Genomic DNA, 19549 nt, shown 5'->3' with positions numbered 1-19549 from the left:
TAACGTAATATGAACTTTCCCATCATCCAGTATACAACTCTAGCAGCCTGCTGTGTTGTAGCAATCTGGCAGATTGGATGACAAAGGCTGTTATTTGCAAATAATCAGAAAAGATGATACACTGAATTACTGTCAAAACAAAATCAAGAATTTTAGTAAAACATAATAAAATAAGTGATATCGCACATGGGTGTAGTGGTAAGAACTGTCGCCTCACAGCAAGGGCCTGAGTTTGTGTCTGGGTTCAGACTCCTTCTGTGTTTGCATGTTCTCATGGGTTCTCTCCGGGTTCTCCGGCTTCCTGCAGTCCAAAGACATGCAGGATGGGGATACTGCAGACACTGTAGTTCATGTGAATGTGAGGGTTCCTCATTTACAGGTAAATGCAAGATGTCCTGAAACTAATCTAATTATTATTTGATGATTTGAGTAGGAGGATGGCTTGCAAAAAATCAACATGCCTCTACACAGCAAAAAAATAATAATAAATAAATAAATAAAGAAACAGCTGTCAGACACACTCAAGGCTCTGCTGCAGCGAACACATCACCCTCCTGCATGTGTGGCATGGATGAGTGTTTTGAGGGTGAACATGGGCAAAACCTTCTTCCCAATGGCTTTCTTTCTTTTTGCTGCTATTAAATGAGTTGGCTGCAGAGTTACTGTATGGATGGACCTGTACAGAAGTATCACAATGTATTGGAAATTTGACTCAAAAGTATTTGTGATCAACATTTGATCTCCAGTTCTAGGCCTACTTTGTCTCCATGTGTTAAAGAGCTGCATTCATGTTCGGTTTGTCTGCAGTATGTTGAGCAGGTCTGCAGTAATTAGTAGGTGCATTCCCCTGCATTGCTCTAATTACAGCGTGTGAGATGAGCACAGCGATCTCCTCTGCATCCTGCTCATATGGAGCTGGACCAGAGCCAGACGTATTACATGACCCGCCGCACCTTGACTTTGTACTGGGGACCCCGTTGTCTCTATCTCGTGGCTTGATGCAGTATTGCAGCAAGACGATACTCCCGACACAATCGTTGGAAACATCTCATCAAAAATGTGTTTTCTGGAAGAAGAATAACCAACAACCCTGCATTGTTCTCACTGCTCCGGGAGAAGAACATCACGCGTCAAACGAGCACTTTAGAAAGTCGCCGTGGGCCAAATCACGCCACTGGCCCGACAGAAATAGTGTATAACACACGCGTCTCGCTCTATGCAAATAGTCCGGTCGGATCCACTTTCGCGGTGAATCAGTGCGCAGCGGGGACGCGCGCAACACGGAGGCTGTCAGTCCTCGCCCAGCCTCCCATTGGCTGCAGCAGGATGCTCGGTGTCTCTCCTGCTTCCTCGATCCTCAAATGCAACCGGAGCCGACGGAGGTTCGCGACGGAGCGACCGAAGGGAACCTTCACCTGTAGATATTCCACCGCGTCTCAACCGCGCCACAAATCCAAAAAAACGCACATTTCAAGTGAACGCTCCGCGCGTCGGACATCGCAGCGTTTACACGGTCGCTGGAAATAACTTCATTATTGCGTTTGATTGATTGGTTCATTTATTGTAGCGGACGCCTGTCGCCCTGTCCTCCGGTTTGACGGGATACTGCAGGCTGCATGGAGGGATGTCGGCATGGCTTGCACAAGGAGAACCAAAACTTTGGTGTCCACATGCGTGATACTTAGCGGCATGACCAACATCGTTTGCCTGCTCTACGTCGGATGGGTCACTAATTACATCGCCAACATTTACATCAAAGTGCCGGTGCCTCTGCCGGACAGAAAGTTGGAGGGGGACAAGAGAGGTGACACTCTCCGGATCATGGAGAGGCTCGACCGGCTGGAGAATGTGATCAACCAGCACATACAAGGTAAAGCATCGGTTCAACTTCCTGGACGTTTTGTTACTTCACCTGCACCTCGTGGGCTCCATCGGGAAGAAAGTTAGAATGGTCGAATAGATTTACTTTAATGGGAATTCTGATCTGATTGTGGGAATAAATACAGCAACTTCTTTTGTCTGGACAAGTGAAGACAAGCTGCACAATGATATGTAGGTTGTTATAGAAGAATATATTTTTCTATTCCTGCTATACAAAGATACTAATTATATAAAGTCTTACTGCAGAAAGCATGCTCTGATGATTTGATGACAGATCTCATTCATTTATACCTACAGACCTCCATGACATTAACACATAACATTAAACTGCATGCTCCACCTGACAGTGTGGTGTGACACAACATAATGCATCCATATTGAGTCAGATTCCAATTAAGTGCAGGCAGTAGAAACATTCTACATTAAAATGCAGCTACAGCACACTGTATTGTTCAGATTCCACGCTGGACTCATGGCTGTGGATTAGTTGAGATGATTTTCTACTTCAAAGTACATTTTTTTGTGAATATGTATGAAACATGTGATCCTTACTTGTGAATGTCGAGACCCTTTTTTCTCAAATTCCGTAAAGCCTCTCCTCCCCTCCTGGTGTACAGTTACTTCACACTTCATCACACTTGGGGGGGGGGGGGTCATATTGGGCAGGTCCCAATCTGAAATGGCATAGAGCTGGACTGGTGCAGAAATGCAGACAGAAATCTACTCATGCAGCTTTGAGCAATAAGGGCTCTGTAAGCTCGGGTAAACATTCCTCCTCGAGGCAAGTCTCCATTTCAGCTTGGCAGCCGTCGGCATCTGCAGGGCGGAGCTTGGTTCAGGTGACTTACCACCAAAGTGCATGTTTCAGCAATTCCTATTAGTCCAGCAGAAAAGATAATTTCATGCTAGATTTGTGCTTAAAAACATCAGAATGGGGAACATTTCGACAGGGATTTCACTTCAGAAAGCCTTCATCTTAGAGTGAAGATAATTATATCTAAAAAAAGATAACTCATAAAAAAAACGAACCCTGACAGCAGCGCCTCAAAAGTTCTAATTGATACGTGATAATCTTGGAAATGGCTGCACCCGACCAAGAAGTAGTTACACATATAACCCCCTGTAATAACCCCCTGTAAAATCAGAACTTGTCTTTTTTACTCTTTGGTTTTGTTTGGATTGAAGAAACAAGATATAACATAATAATAATAAACTTTATTTATAAATCAATATTGAAAACAAAGTTACAAAGTATGTCACATGGTGATTTAGTGAAGTGATTTAAAATGTCACCAATTCTGCAATCCTCAGAGGATTCCTTTAGCGAGGAGTTCCAAAGCCAAGGGGCATGACTGCTGAAGACCACAGGTGACCTTTGGTCTTCAGCCGAGACTCAGGGAGAGTCAGCAGGATCTTTCTGAGTATCTAAGGCTCTGGCTCATAGGGGAGCAACAATTCAGCAATGTAGCTAGTTGATGAGCCATGAGGTGCTTTGAAGGTGATCAGTAAAAACTTGAAATAATTTCTAAACCTTTCCGCTAACCAGTGAAGTGAGGCTAAAACAGGACTGATATGATCGTGTCTTCTAGTATTTGCTGAAGGCAGAGCAGCTGCACTTTGTAGTTGGAGGCGCGAGATAGCTTTTTGGCTAAACCCTGAGTACAGGGAGTTCCAGTAATCTAAACGAAAAGAGATAAAAGCATGACCTTCTCCACATCAGGCAGAGTGAGAAAAAAACAGATCCTTTGAGATGCTCCTTAATTGATAAAAAAAATATGATTGAACGTTTTTTGTTTTTCAAAAGAAAGGTCACCGTCAAATATCAGACCCAGGTTTCTGGCTGCAGTTTTGATATTCGAAGACAAGGATCCAAAATGGTTCCCTTACTGGACCGAAGATAATTATTCATTAATGCGGGGACGGTTTTGGTCCATCCAGACTTATAAGATAAATAAGATAAAGATAAATTACGTTCTTCACCGGTTTTTAAATGGAACATAGATTTGTGTGTCGTCTGCATAACAATGGCTTTGGATTTTGTCTTTGTTTATGTTCCCAGTGGCAGCATGTATACATGTTGATTGGTGAGCTTTATTATTTCATCTTTGGAGAGAGCTAGGCTAACTGCCCCCCTGGTTTCCAGTCTTTATGCTAAGCTACGCTAACCAGCTGCTGCCTGTAGCTTCATATTAACTGTGAAGACATGAATGTTATCAATCTACTCATCGGTCTATTTTCCAAGTGTCGAGGTAATTCTTTAAGAACTAGCTGTGGCTCATTGTCTAACTTATAAAGTAGACTAAGTCATGCATATCATACTTTCACTCTTTTTGCACTCCACTCACAGCATGAGGTCATGCACAGTCCACTAGCATCATTATTGGCTGCTTTGTGTATTTGTACAATAAATACAGTATGTCTCCATGCTAGTCATCTGAAGGGTTTGGGAGCACAGCACCGACAACCGACACTGTTGACAACAGAAGCTGCTAATGCCAGAGGAGACGGTTGATATGGGTACACATTATCAACAATAAATACCGGTCCGACAAAATGACCCGTCACTTTAAGTACAAGCCATATTGTCTGTATTTCCCCGATAATTACTCAGAATGCATCCGCTCTAAATAGAGCCCCATAATCCGAGTCTGTAAGTGGCCAACGGCATCAACAGTCAGAGAGCTTTGAGCCAGAGAGTCATTAGTATACTTATGACATCTCCAAAAATACATCTTCCTCCTATATCACATTGTGAGACAAGTGCAGAAATTGTATATCCTGGCTCTAGCATTCTGTAGTTCAGCACTGTGACTCGCGTACTTACTGCAGAGGGTCCTGGTGCACTATTCACTTAACCATATGCACTTAGTTTTAATGCATCATAAGTCCAACACGAGCTCCCACGCCACAGAGAGTTAGTGCATGTGAGAATGAAACATGCTGCAGCTGAATCACTGTGGACAGTCAGAAGGCATGTCTCTGGTGTCAGCGTCGGACTCAGGAATGAGATAGAAATAGAAATATTCTCCTCTAACTGTAGGATGAGGTCAAGTGGCCTGTTACCAGGACAAAGCAGCATGGCAACAGCACATAAACCGTCTGAGCTCTTTGTTGTACAGTCAACCGAGGAGAATTTATTGGAAAGTTGGACTGAGCAGGTTCACAGACGCCCACCATGAGGGCTGTTTGCGGCGCTGTTTGCATGTTATTTTGACCGTCTACAGAAGACCACGTTAGCTTTTACAATCAAAAAGCAAATTATGAAGGTACATTTTGTTTGCATACTCGTTGATATCTTTACCAGTGTATCAGAATTCCACATATTACAGTAGTTTTTGCTTTGTAATTAATCTTATTCTATTTAATGCACTGTGGCATGATTACCCTTGCAGGAATACAGTATTGGATTGAATTGAACAGTTATTCACATTTCTTTCAATCGATTAATCGCCATTAGATTCATGGAATAAAGTTGGTGCCTCAGTTGAATAGTTTGTGTCCTTTCACAGCAACGCTAAGACAATAACAATATAATGTAATCCTGATAAAAGTTTCAGTGTGCAATTATATTGTTAGAGTCTAAGCAAACACTGGAAGATATATGAATGCGTATGATGTGACAGACATGCTGTTTTATTAGGGTGTTGTTCACGAAGAAGCAGCTTGTTTCGTGGCTTGCTTTGACCTCTGAAGATGTGTATTACCAGCATGCAGCCTGATTGAACGGCCACAAGGTCTGCGAGAGGCAGTCATTAACACAGTGCTGATTTGGCTGCAAATTAAAGCCACAGTTCCCAAGATGACTTCAAGCTAATCCACCCGTCAAGTCAATTGAGAAGCCTAGTAAGTCAGCATTTCCGTTGATGCTCAGAGGACAGTTACATATGGATATTTATCCGATGTGATTTTCCAGAGTGACAGCGAGCGCTGCTGTAGAATGAATAAGTGGAACTTAAGAGCGGTTCAAGCACACATGGCCGTGTGGACGAGTGCAGGTGTTGGGGTGCTTGCTTGTGCATGCAGGCTATGGTATGCAGGTTGGCAAAGCACAAGTTACTCACATGCTTCTAGGTCCTTTGAAAGTGCTCAGTCACTTGGGAGAAAGAACAGTTCAAATCCTCTTTAGATACAGTCTCAAGGTGCATTCACGCCAAAGCATATAATGTCAATGCAAAGAAGCGAACACACATAAATCAGGCTCGAATGAGGGGATTTTTTTTATTAGCTAAGAGATTCTCGTCAGTATGATATTCTTATATTTTTTACTTTGTACATGTTATGAGGTATAAGAAGTCTTGTGTGTACTAGAAGTATTGAAATACATTAAATACAAAGATATCAAGGCACAATCTGTATGCATTTACTAACTTATTAATTAATATCTCCACTAATGACATAAATAGGAGAACATCTTTGTTGTTGAAATATGTGGTGAGAGCGTTGCTTCCAGTGTTGATTGGGTTTGTTAACATCTTCTGCAACACATTTTCATCTGGCAACTTGAATGTTCAGATCTGGGATCCGTGTCCGTGAGCATTAAGTGGGTGGCTAATTAAGGTGGATGTGGAGCAGGTGTGGTGGCAGGTGATTGGGGAAAAGCAGGAGCAGCTGAGGAATACTGCTGTGTGCAGAGGCGGGTCTGAAGGGAAAAACCAAAAGCTGCCAAGTAATAATTCACCCCGAAATTTATATTTCATTCACTCAGTGGCCACTAGTTGCAATTCAATACAGTTCAGGCATAAAATCTACTTCTACTATAAACTTGGGATATAAAATACTTCTAAAAATGGCCTTTACACATGTTTATAAGGAAGGAACATTTGTTAGATCTCAAGGATACATAATGTTTGAGTACAAGATTACTCCACAGGGCCTCTTTAATCTAACCGGCTGAGACCGATCAGAATGTCATTAATTCTGCCTCAATTTTAGGATGTGTGTATTTTACAGTTGAAAAACAAACGTGTCAGTGCTATGTGGCGGACAAACGTTTCTATACTGCAGCTCCACGTGACAAATGGACAAGCTCTCGACTATTATTGTCTGATAGCAGCGCTTCTGCAAAAACATTATGTATTTCAATAAAAATCATTTGTCGAGGGAACATCTTGCCAGGATGGCTGAATTTCATGACTTATTGAATGAGCGGCAGGTAGGAGACAGGCCACATTTAGAGGGACAGAGAGCTGTATGCAAATTAGAGTTTTTTTTGTGAACACTGAACTGCAATAGTGCTTATCAGGCCTTGGCATCTGTTGAAACACAGTAAAGAGAAGAGACACTCGCAGTTTGTAGCCTGTAGGCAGCGATGCAGACAGTGTGAGAGAGAGAGAGTGGGGTGAGGAGTGGGAACATAAAACAAGGGGATATTTTGGGTGGTAATTCCAATAAATCCAGAAGTTATTGAAATAGGGGGACATGAATGCACCGGAGAAGTTTTGGCAATAAAAACAATTAATTATTCTGACTCTAGAGGGGAAAGTCATCAGGAAGAGAATAAATTAGACGCCTTATAGCTTCTTACAAGAGTGTCGATTCAGAAGGTCTTCCCCTGACAATTTCCACTAAATAGACGCGTTCACTATTGCAAATGTTCTCAATGAGTTTTTCTCTAGCGATCTTCTGCGGCCACAACAACAAAATGAAAACAAGCCTTGTTCGCCCGACTGAAATCGGGTTTGGCTGTGACTTTATGATGTTTACAACTCAGACTGACAGCGAGCCGTTTATCTGCACGCATTGATATAAACGTCTCTGCTTAGAGTTGGTTAAAGAAGCACCATAAATGTTGTGAACTTACAGCTGCATTCAATGTGTTTTGACCAGTGCGGTAAAACTCACGAAGATCAGTCAAGGCGGCGGCGGCGGCAGGGACAAATTGAAGTGCTTTGTTTCTTTCCGCTTTCTCGATTTGTCAGCAGTTGTTTTTGCCGTTCTGCACTTAGTTTCTCACTAAGTGAGGAAGCATGAGGAAACACACCCATGCCATTATGTAGAAAGGCTTTTCATCCGCAGTGAACAAGTGTAGACTGTCATTTTCTCATGGAGGAGAGAGTCGTTTCTCCTTTAAAACCAGCTCTGACTACATGATCCAATCTGTCAGACATTTTCAAATCCATTGAATCTGAAATTTGAAACGGAATATTATATTGTATATTGTAAAAGCAGCTTGCCTCTTTTAAAAATATGTAAAAGTGACCACATGTATTGCCAGAAAACAATGGAACAAACAAGATCTATATTTGATTTAATAAAAAACACAAACAAACTCAGAAGTGAATTCTTCATGTTAGATTGAAGCTGCATGATTTCCACATATAACAGCAGTCAGTATTCGACTGGTCTTAGTGAGTGAGCTGTTGATTTGAGGTTATGATGGGGGAAGGTGGAGATGGATTATATGGTGAGACAAAAGAGATTCATCAACACTAATTGTGATCTTCTATCGAAATACGTTTCATCATCATTAATCCATCGCTGATAGAAGAAACTCTTGACAGTCGTTATCTGTCACCAAGCGTTGCATTTTAAATCCAGAAAAAAAAGAAACAGTAGGCATGGTTTTCACCAGAAAATATGCTTTTGAAGGACTTTCAAAAATCAGATGTCCAACGTCCTTGAACGCACCACCAATGTAAATTTTGATCTCTATAGTTTATCACACTGAAGATCGGGCCTCCCGTGATTTGTAATAATTGCAGAGGTTGTCTGTGTTCTCTATCCCTCGTGTAGTAAATCCGTAATCTGTAAAATGAAAAATTAACAGGATAGGATTTATGTCTCAAGAGGAGGTTGGCAGATTTTAATTCTGTATTCTGTGTATGTGTATAATTCAGCATTTGTTGCTATTTCTTGCTGAACTGTATAGTCCAAGCTGTATGTGTAGACATCAGCCAAGTTTCCAATCAGATTCAGTGCAAATGTTAACGATTTCATCACAATACGATTCAATTGAAGGACAATAAAACAATAAAAAAAAGTCCTAATTGTTTAATTTAAAATGACGACCTTGTTTTTAATGACTCTTAGCAAGTAAGTTCAAGGTTTCTCTAAAACAAATGAGCAAACCACAATGATTCATGGATAAAAAAAATCAAAAGAAGATTGAAAATAATTCAATAACACCTTGCTGAGTGAATATACTGTGATAATTAGCGTTTGACCGATTAATCGGTTTGCCGACGGGGCCGGCGGCACGGCGAGCGGAGTGGACGCCATTTTATTCAAAAACAACCGGTCCAATTTTATGTCTCATTTGTTGTTATTATTAATTACATTGTTGTATTGTATCAGATGCAAACTAATAAACAAGGTTCAAGGTTCTTTATTTATCACGTGCATTGATGAGATGCAACAAAAACATGATATCGGCATCAGCTATTGAAAAACCCATATCGGTCGACCACCAGTGATATTTGTTTTTACATAGCAGAGGGGAAATAAGGGTGATACATTTAACTTACTCACTTTCCTGAGCAACATACACCATTTTATATTGATGTTAGCAGTAAGATTCTTCGACTGAAAGTCGTTACATAATCGTCCAAAGTGCAATCCTCCTGTACTCCTGAAGCTTTTATGAATGTCAGGGTTTAAATCATTGGGAAAAAAATCTACATCATGTTCGTGAAGTAAAGAGGTTGTAAAAAGTGTTTTATTCCCCGAGTTCTCAAACCACTCAACCTTTTCCTCACCAAATTTAAGACTGTACGGTTGCTGTCAAAGAGCATCTTTCTATCAAATGTTTGAACAAGTTTGGACACACGAGTGTCAGATGCTTCATAGTCATGACAAACTGTGAGTGAAGCTACTTTGTGAGAGTCTTTCTACCTCACTGCGGTGTATAAATGTGTGGTTTCATGCTGATTTGGAAAGGAAGTTAATCTGCAACAATTTTGAAAATTGATTAATGATGCCAAAAACATTTCTTTGCATTTTGTGCTGTTGATCACACAAAAAAAGCTCTGGGTTTTTTCATATTCATCAGATGAGTCTATGATGAAGCTAACCCTGGTGTAATTGTTGCAACCAGATTTTTTTGGGTTGCAAACACAATGAACTGTCTTCTTCTGTTGTAGCACCTTTAAATATGAATATAGATTTAATCTTCTACAAAATAAAACAAAAAAATTCTATTTATACGCCACATACATGAATATGATTATTTATTATTTACTTCTGCCATCCAAAATCTAAATCTATTCATTTGTTTGCACCTTAGATAATACAATGAAAATAAAAAATATTAATACATACTCAAAGACACATTTACCAACGCATGAATTTACAAAAAAATAATGACGTGCGCAGGAGAGAAAGCTAAACGCTGATACAAGGAGCTCTTCTAAAAACTCAAGGCAAGATTAACTGAATTACAATTACCATAAATAATGAAGCAAGGAAAGGCTGCCACTAAAACAAAAGAAAATAACTGGAACTTCCCTGCTATTTGTATTGTATCTGAATTCCTCTTTGCTTTAAATTAACAATAGTGTGAGCTCTCAACTGATTTCAGTCGTATTGTGAGGTAGTTGATGCCTGAAGTTCTGCTGTGCAGCATTCCCACTTCCTGTCTGTGCGTCTTCCTGGTGCAAGTGCAAGCCATCAAATATTCACAAATGCCTCAAGACTGCAAATGCTTTGCATAAAAGTACAGCCCGAACCATTGTGAAGAGCTCGGTTGGTGTTTACATGGGAAGGTCTCCGCTGAGTTGCACACTGATGAGTACAACCGCCGGTGCATCGCAGCCCCAGAATCATTTCTTTCCTACCCTTTCAGCTTCTCCGTGTGCAGCCCTCTGAAGTTAGACGTGGAGCAATTGTTGCTGTCAGAAATGTGCATTGAACGCAACACACTGTGTAGAAATTATGTTCACAGGTTAATTTGCCTCTTGTTTATTCGTCACATTTATTTTAATAGGAAAGAGGATGATCCACATTTGTATTTTCTAATGAACAAATCCTTTAACATGACAATGTTTAAAGCCCCAGTCAGCAACATTTTTTTGATCATATTCACTGAAGCCGACACTACGCTCCGATAGAACAACATAAATCATCCGGTTTTAGAAAGAAAAAAAAAACGTGCCTCTACGTGCACGTAGAGCCTTTTATTTGTTTTTCAAAAATCGACAGCGCCCGGATCATCCTGTCCAATCAGCACGCAGGGCTGTGTTCGTGCACACACAGAGCCCCTCCCCCCTCGGGTCGTTCCACTATCACAGGGGGGAGGCGGAGGGAAGTAGCAACAAGCTTCCAATTCCTCGTTAAAACCCAAACGAGGAGGTCCAAAACAACCAAGGAAAAGAAAACACCGGTGGAAAAGAAGGAAAAAAAGAAAGATGGCGACGGTGCCCGTGATAAAACCAGAGTCAACATCGGACCCGCGTTTCAAAGGTGGCGTGATCCAAGGAAGTTCAAAGGGCACGAAGTCGAGGGGGAGGAGCTCGGTGGTCGTCGGGGAGGAGCCTGAGAGTTGGAAACATTCAAAATCTGACAGAGTGCCCTCCATCCTCCAGACTTGCCGACTGGGACTTTAAGGCTATAATTGTAAGATCCCACATTTATAATGATTTTAAAGCCAAAATATGCCTCAATGTTCTGCACTTTTGGAAAGCTTCCGGATCTTCTGATGGAATGCTGCTATGGCGATGCAGCCGTCGGGCAGTGCTTTGTCTGTCTGGTGCAGAGGGCAGCGGCTGCCATCAGAAGCCATCCAGTCGGCCTCTTCTGGGTCGCAAACCAACAATATGCAAAAACGGTCTCGTGCTTTTGTGGGGAATCTGCTGCACAATGATAAGGACCAGGGCCATTTCATTTGTCACAACACAGCAGAGTTCTTGAGCTAATTATATATCTCATTATATCGTCATAGGAATTTGTGTTAGATCAAATTCTCCTTCAACCTATACATCGTGACTCCTGATAGTGTGAGTGCGGAGCGGGGTGTAAAACAAGGCTTTTCCTTTCATAGTGATGAAAAACAAAACGCAGGAGCACATCTGCTCCTCTGATTACAGAACTGAAACACGGAGCAGCTAAACTTAGATATTTCCTTACTGAGAGCTCACTTTGCCTGCAGAGAATATATACTGTTAGTTGGTGGGTCCATTTTGGGTGGTGTGCTCAAACAACTCCTCGTACTTTACCTGTAGCTGCACACAGCCAAAATATTCAGCAACCTCTTCTGTGATGCATCAATACATCTCTATCAGACTGTCCTCCTCGAGAAAACGACCACATAGGTCGTGTGTCAAACACCGAATTACGACCATATGTTACGTTTCAAAATAGCGCGCCCTCTAGCGGTCAAGTAAATATCGACACTCCGGTGTCTCAGGCGATCGCCCCCCCCCCCACACGTCGACCTAAACCTACCCCGATTCCACGACATCTTCCCCCCACCCCCTCCCCACCCCCCCCTACCCCCACCCCACCCCCTCCCACCCCTACCCCCCACCCCGCGCGCCCCCCGCGCGCCCCCCGTGCTACCCCCCCCCCCCCGCGCGCCCCCCGCGCGCCCCCCGCGCTACCCCCCCCCGCGCGCCCCCCGTCAATCATCGGCAGAGACCCCCCCCACACGTCGACCTAAACCTAACCCCCCCCCCCCCCCCCCGCGCGTGCATCATCGGCAGAGACCGCCTCCACACGTCGACCTAACCCTAACCTTAACCACTACTATTGTTGCGGAAGAATCTCCGCAATACGCTCCCAGAGGTCGTATTCGAGTGCATGGACCAACGACAACTGTGGTCGTATGAGTTGGAGGACTTGTTGATCTGTATACATGTCCTTGGCAAGGCAAGGCAAGGCAACTTTATTTGTATAGCACATTTCATACACAAGGCAGACTCAAAGTGCTTCACATCATAAAACAAAGTGAGAAGAAAAAAAGAAAAGAAAAATAGAAGAATTAAAAGAAAATAATAAAAATTTTAAAAATGCATTACAGAAAGAAAATAGAATAAAAACATATTTGCAATAATTAAAAACAGTGCAGACATTAAAAGATTTAGCAGAAAGCTATGGTGAACATAAAAGTTTTCAGTCTAGTTTTAAAAGTGGTCAGAGTTGGGGCAAGTCTTACATCTTCAGGAAGTTTATTCCAGCCATTTGTTGCATAGTGACTAAATGATGCTCTCCCGTGATTGTTGTTTACTCTGGGAATCACTAACAGATTGGTCTCAGAAGATCTTAGTGGTCTAGAAGGCTTATGTAGTGGGAGCATATCAGTGATATACTTCGGTCCTAGACCATGTAGTGATTTATATGTTTGGTGTTTGTTCTGTTTGTACTAAGTTTTGTGCAGCAATAACGCACAAAACAATGAGTTGTACTTGGTACTGCCTGACAGTATGGTAGTGGTAATTTGATTTGGAGCAATATAATACTAGGCAATAAAAAGTAGGCAATATAAATAGTCTAGCTTAGTTATCTGTGATTTGATTTCCCAGTGAGACTGATTACTGAGTAACAGAGTGCCGTGTTGACTGAACTATTGCTGTGACTTTTGACAGTCACTTGCCATAAAAGAGAAACAGGGTTATAACATGTTCCTCTCATTAGCACACCACACAGATACAGTGATCTCCTGCACAACGCTGGCTCTCACATGTAAAGTATGTCCAAAAACGATTTTATTCTCTTTAGAAAAAAAAAGAAAGATCCTCCCCCGAATAAGATGAAAAAAAAAGATAACAGACTCACAACCGCTGTGATGTTTCTGGTGTTTCACTGGTTTGTTTATCGCTGGCAGCCTCTTTCACTAAAGGCCTGATGAGCCTCATTACTGGCCTTTAGCGTGTTTCTTCACCTTTAACGGGTGATGGGAGAGGTGCAGCACATTTAGCCAGCTGCTTTTGCAAATGGGAGACAGCCCGAGGCTATTTTTCTCCATTTCCTCGTAAATGAGCCTGCCAGTTGATACTTGCATCTGGGCTGTGAGGTTATATGACTGGCACCAATGGTAATAAAGTACACTTTATTTTGTCTCAAATTTCATTTCTTTATTTCTCGTTATTTATTGTTTGTTTTTGAATGCGTTTCATCCCATAGTTGTGTATTCTTACGGTGGATTTTGGACTACAAACAACTAATTTGTATTCTACAGTCAATAATGTGATAACAACAAAAAAGTTGGAATCACTTTGTCCTTTATGCTTAGATGTAAGATTTTTACGCCCTCGAGTCGTATCTTTTGCACATTTTGCCTTTCTTTACCAACAAATCGGCACTTCATGGTTACCTTGGCATATCCATCGACAGGGGAGTTGTTCACATTTGAGTGTTTTTCACAGCGAATCAGTGCACCATCTGATTTATTGACGTGTACACCGTTACAAGTGACAGAAGTGTAGCTGTTTGAAATGAAACGCTGTCTTTGGTTGTGTTTTGACGGAGTTACGAAACTGTCCGTTGCACACATGCAACACATTTCACCATCAAACATTCAACATAACCTATTGTTAAAAGCCTTATTTTTACTCTGTTAAATCATTAATTTCCACAAAATATTTGGATTTTATTTCTGAAACTTTCCTTCCATCCATCAGTCTGTCTTTCTTTCCACATGTCTTAATTTACAGGATGCCTTGTTTACTTCTACATGAAAGTGATAGAACGAAGAGGAAAAATATAAAATAAAAAAAGATGAAAGGAAACCTCAAAGGTCTCATTAAAAAATCCCCCTATTAAAGACAAGGGCAAACAACAAATAAGGACTGACTGAGCTGAAAAGCAGCGGCAGGTATCAACACGGGGAAATAACCTGTAAAATAACAAAAACAATCTTGTAAGCAACATAGATGAAAATTATTTCTCTGCCTTCTGCTTGTTCAAATTATCCAGCAACATCACATGACATGCAGAGCCATGAATACACAAAAAAGGACAGTTTCTCCATAATGAGTAGACAGTTTTAATTCATGTATTTCAGTAACAGTGTGATAACATAAACACAATTTTAGTAAAAATATGCAACCAATTAAAGGTCTGGTTTGATCACATTTCTGGCTGCTTTTATCGCTCTTCCACAGGCGACCCTGTCTGCAGTTTGACCCGCAGCTCATTTCTCCTCCTCTGAGCAGAAATGAAGAAATCTTGATTGATATCCTCGTCCGAGCCTTCTGCTAACTTGCAGATGTTGGGAATGGATAGTCAGTTATCGAGCCCTAAGAGCTCTAACCATTAACTTCTGAGTCTATCTACCCCATGAGCCCATTTTCTACTCCACAGCATTTGTCTCACTTTCTCTCAATTCAATTTCTCTTCGGCGCCTCCAACCCCAATGATGCTTCTATTAGTTATTTTTATATTATAACTCTAGCAAAAAATGGAATCCAGATGCACCAAACCATCCAAATTTACTCTTACAGGTGTGCTGAATGCTGAATATCACTTGATCATAAATTAGAGGCGTGTGGACGATTGATTATTATTATTAGCATCACTGATCATATAAAACGTTTACTTCCTTGCATTTACTAAAAAATGTGGATCACTTGGATTCTCCAAGTGATAAGAACTGACGTTAGTGGTTTACGGTTAACAATTTGAGATCATGCCTCCAATTTAAGTTGCAAACTGCGACAAAATATAAAATATGCCAGGAGATGAACCTACGACTGAGGCTCATTTACAATCCTTTGCCTCAGGTTTGGGAAAGTATTGATAAGATAAACTAATCGTATTCTGCACGATTTGCTTTGAGTTCCAGCAATCTAAGCAGGAACAAAACATTGTCTTTCTCAACCTTTGTGTCATGGAGTATGCGTCCGAGCTCGGCCTGGTTTGTCTTTGTGGCAGGAAGGGCTATATCAGCTTTCGCTGATGCCCTAGCCTGATTAGAGAAGCTGGGTTTCTCGTATGCCCAACGTTTCTGGTTACTTAAGTGCGTGTAAACACCCAGTTAGAGCGTCTCAGTTTCCCCTTGTTCACTTTCCTATTGATGGTGGGGTAACGTGTGTGAATAGTACCATTTGTCAGCTCTTCTATGAGCACAAACCCCTGGAGATGAGAAGCTTCTTGAAAAATACTCTCATATTAGCTCCGGTGACCTATGCCTTATTTCCCTCGAAACTTCCCGAGTGAAAAATCAAGGAGCTTTCCACCTGAATAATTGATATTTGCCCCATACCAGCTGTCCACAGAGGCCATGATCAAAAACACAGTATAAAGTGAAATACTGGATATCTATGTCTGTCATCCAAATCCATGTAGACTTCATTATTACGGAGAGAGATCTCTGTTTCTACATGCAGCGGGTATGCGCAAGACAATCTCGACAGTGTTTTAAAGATTCTGTTACTACTTGTCAGTGAAATATTCAACACGGTATGTCAGAAACTTTCTCTCTTCCTATGATCTTTTCCTATTCATTAAAAAAAGTCTCTTATTGGAGTGGTGACATTGTAGAATCACATTTTTCTACAAGTTGGCTGGAATTATTTGAATTGCTAGGAAAGAATAGTTAAATATGTAAGAGAAGGAATTCTGTGAGAAGTATAGGGCCTCTGTTGAATAGTTAACCAAAGGCCAAAGAATTTATGGTAATATAACAATCACTGACAACCCTCAACTTATTGCCCTTAAAGTTGCTGTTCATATCACAATCCTTGAGGAAAAAAACATTTGATCAGATTACGTGTTTATTTGTAAAGGTTGTAGTTTAATCTGATGGATCATGGAGGTGTTTTTCTGAATTGAAATCTGATTTATGCCAGTATGTGCAAAATGTAAAATAGGCACAGGCACAAAAGTTGTCACTGTTATGGTTTTCACTATCTTTTGAAAAAAAAATTGCATGCATGGCTCTGGGGATGGCAATGTCAGTTGGTCGGTCCAATAACTCAATAATTGTTGGATGGATACAGAAATATTCTTGGTCCCCAGATGATAAATCTTTCTTTCTTTCTTTCTTTCTTTCTTTCTTTCTTTTTTTTGCGCCACCAAAACAGAAAAGTTGACACTTATCTTGACAAATCCCTCCACATCTCCTGAATGAGTGGGTTGTTATGCAGACATTGCTGGTTCGGACGATGTATCCTGATGACTTTGGTGATCATAAGGTTGACATCTGTTATTGTGAGTGAACTAAAACTAAATTTGGTTCATATATACATGAGGAATGCTGAAATTCTTCTACTCATCAATATTTCAGAATGATATTTTTGTGACTGGCAGAATGAGTTGATTTGTCTGGTCCACATTCAAAGTTAGGCCCTCAAATTCAGCAATCTTCAGTCTAGCAGGCTATTGGTTATAGTGTTTTTGTGCAGACTGGAGAGTTCAGCAGAGCTACAGACTCAGACGTCGCCGATTACAGTGTCAGTAAGGGCAAAACAGAGCCCCTGGTAGAGGAGGCCGAGGGCGGTGACCTGAAGGCTGAAGTAGAGCGAAGGGCAGAGAAACGCCCAGAAATGCCCCAAAGTCAGCAAAATGACAAGACAAGAGAAAATACAGAGTCCCTGCAGATACAGACACTGCTACACACAGAAGTGGTGATAGGCAAAATATCACAGTGTTCATAATTCAAACTCAAATACAATTATTATTAATATCCAATCCATTCATCTTTTAGTAAAACCTGCAAGTTATCAGACTTGTGTGCATAGTGCATAATTTATGGAACTACACGTGTGACAAAAACTGTAATACAGCATTTTTCCCCAGGAGTGTGGCCACAGCCACCCCGTTTCTAATACTGCAAATGTATAAATATTGCAATACTTTCATCAGAGGTCCATAGGGTCAATTACTAATGAAATACTGTTGCCGCCTTCGGCAATAGATGGTGATTTAACAGAGATTTATTTATCTTCAAGATTGCCACTTTAATGTAACTCTTCCAGGGTGTGTAGTACTTCTGTGTAATTGAATGCCCTGAAACACAGTCCCATAAGCAGAATAAGAGTTTGATAGAAATATATAGAAAAAATAGGACTTGGTTGAAAAAGTCCTAGGGTTATACTTTAAAACATCATTGCCAGTAAATAATTGGTATAGGCTAGATGCTCTCAGTGATAGATTAATGGCCTTCTTCTCCTGCTTCTTTCATGCCTTGGGCAACATCATTTTATTTTTCTGCTTTTAGGGCAACACTTTGAAATATTTTTGATTTATATCCTACGCTGATGTGTTTTTCTGAGAGATGGCTACACCTCAGACTCCACTTTATAAAGAAAACAACTCCCCATAAAGGACAACTGATGTTAAGCGCGGGTCATAGATAAAACCTACAAGTGTAAAGATGCAGTGGAGGAGCACTTTTTCTTTCACAAGGTCTGTGCTGAGAAAGTCTGATCTGATAGGAAGTTGCAGAAAAGGCACCTCAGATGACTGCATTTAATGGAATGACAAATCCAGCTTTTCGAGTTGAACAGGAATGCGAAATGTGACGCAGGGGCAAAATGTCCAGAATGCCGGCGCTGCCTCATAATATCTGCTTTTGCCCTGTTGAAAATATTACAGCTAGTAGTTTTTCAGCAATAATGACATTGAGTTTCTAGAGGAGAATTATTTTCTTCTAAAATAGGGGGGAAGCACAAAGAAAGCCTTTGTGGCCTTCTGAAGGGCACGAGTGATCTCAACGTTCTAATGAGGAGACATGAACAAAAGGGGGTAGAGATGACAAAGGCCGCTGCAAGTAAACATGACCCCCCCCCCCCCCCCTCCCGAATTCTGCCACTGCACATCCCCCTTTGGGAATAAACAAAGAGAAAGACAAAGCCACACACCCATCGCTTCTTTCAAGAGGAAATGCCAATGTGACGTGGCAGCTATACTGTCCTAATGAGAGGATTTCCTCCTCCACAGAGGCCCTTAGAGCCTCGATATAGGAGTCAGCCCCCCCACCGGTAAACAAACTAATTGGTTATTAGCTGCATTTACTGTCACAACGTTGTGAGTACAGTGAGAGAGTATTGTGCCGTATAAGCACAGCTGATCACAGTCCGTGTGTAGCAGCTGCCATGTTCTGGAAAGGCAAGTATCTTCTTCATGATGCACTTTGCTGGAGTGTTTAAGTAGAACGGTGGAGCTGGAATGTCTGAGTGCGATGGACCGTGAAAACAGTCATTCAACTATCAGCTGTTCCTTCGTCATAAGTGCTCTGTCATTTTGTGAGTAACCCACAAATACCTCTCTCATGTTATTAGGATTTATTTTCCCCCTTCTCGTCAATGATTTTTCGAGCAGGTCACTTGGGTTCAGCACAACAAGAGTCCTGTTTATGACACATTGTGTCACAACATGTTTTTTCGGGTTAGGGTTCTGTATTTTTGTTTCCTGTTTATTTTCCTACTTATTCCACTTCTTGCCCGTGTGTGTTTCCTTTACCTTTCCTGACCCTGATGTGGTTCCCCCTTAACACCGCCGTATCTATCATTCCACCATTCTTTCTTGTGTGAGTTGTTTTCGTACCTTGCCTATTTTTCTTGGACCTTGATTTTTGCCTCATGCTTGCCTGCCTTGTTTGCCTCAGTGACTGATCTCCTGTGAGCCGAGCCTCTGCAAGTAAAGACTGTTTTACCTGAGATGTTCTCTTCTCCTGACTACTGCTGTCGAGGCCGGGTTGTGGCAAGCATAACAGTTTGCACATCAGACAGAGAGCAACATTAACATTCATTCATTATTCAAGTGACCCAATGACACTTATTCCAATATTCTGTTT

General features: G+C 41.3%; 1 protein-coding gene across 1 annotated transcript in view; it reads left to right on the top strand.

Annotated features, from left to right (window-relative positions):
* Window positions 1–1353: 1353 nt before the first annotated feature.
* galnt18b (UDP-N-acetyl-alpha-D-galactosamine:polypeptide N-acetylgalactosaminyltransferase 18b) overlaps window positions 1354–19549 on the top strand; it is a 69546-nt gene continuing 51350 nt past the window's right edge. The window contains exon 1 of the mRNA XM_084021976.1: window positions 1354–1870. Within this exon, the coding sequence (XP_083878102.1) occupies window positions 1633–1870 (238 nt within the window). The 5' untranslated portion in view covers window positions 1354–1632. The remainder of the gene's footprint in view (window positions 1871–19549) is intronic.

Source organism: Eutrigla gurnardus (genome assembly GCF_963514095.1).
Source record: "Eutrigla gurnardus genome assembly, chromosome: 1".
NCBI lineage: Eukaryota > Metazoa > Chordata > Actinopteri > Perciformes > Triglidae > Eutrigla > Eutrigla gurnardus.
The sequence above is the reverse complement of the archived record's forward strand: the minus strand, read 5'-3'. Positions and strand labels throughout refer to the sequence as shown.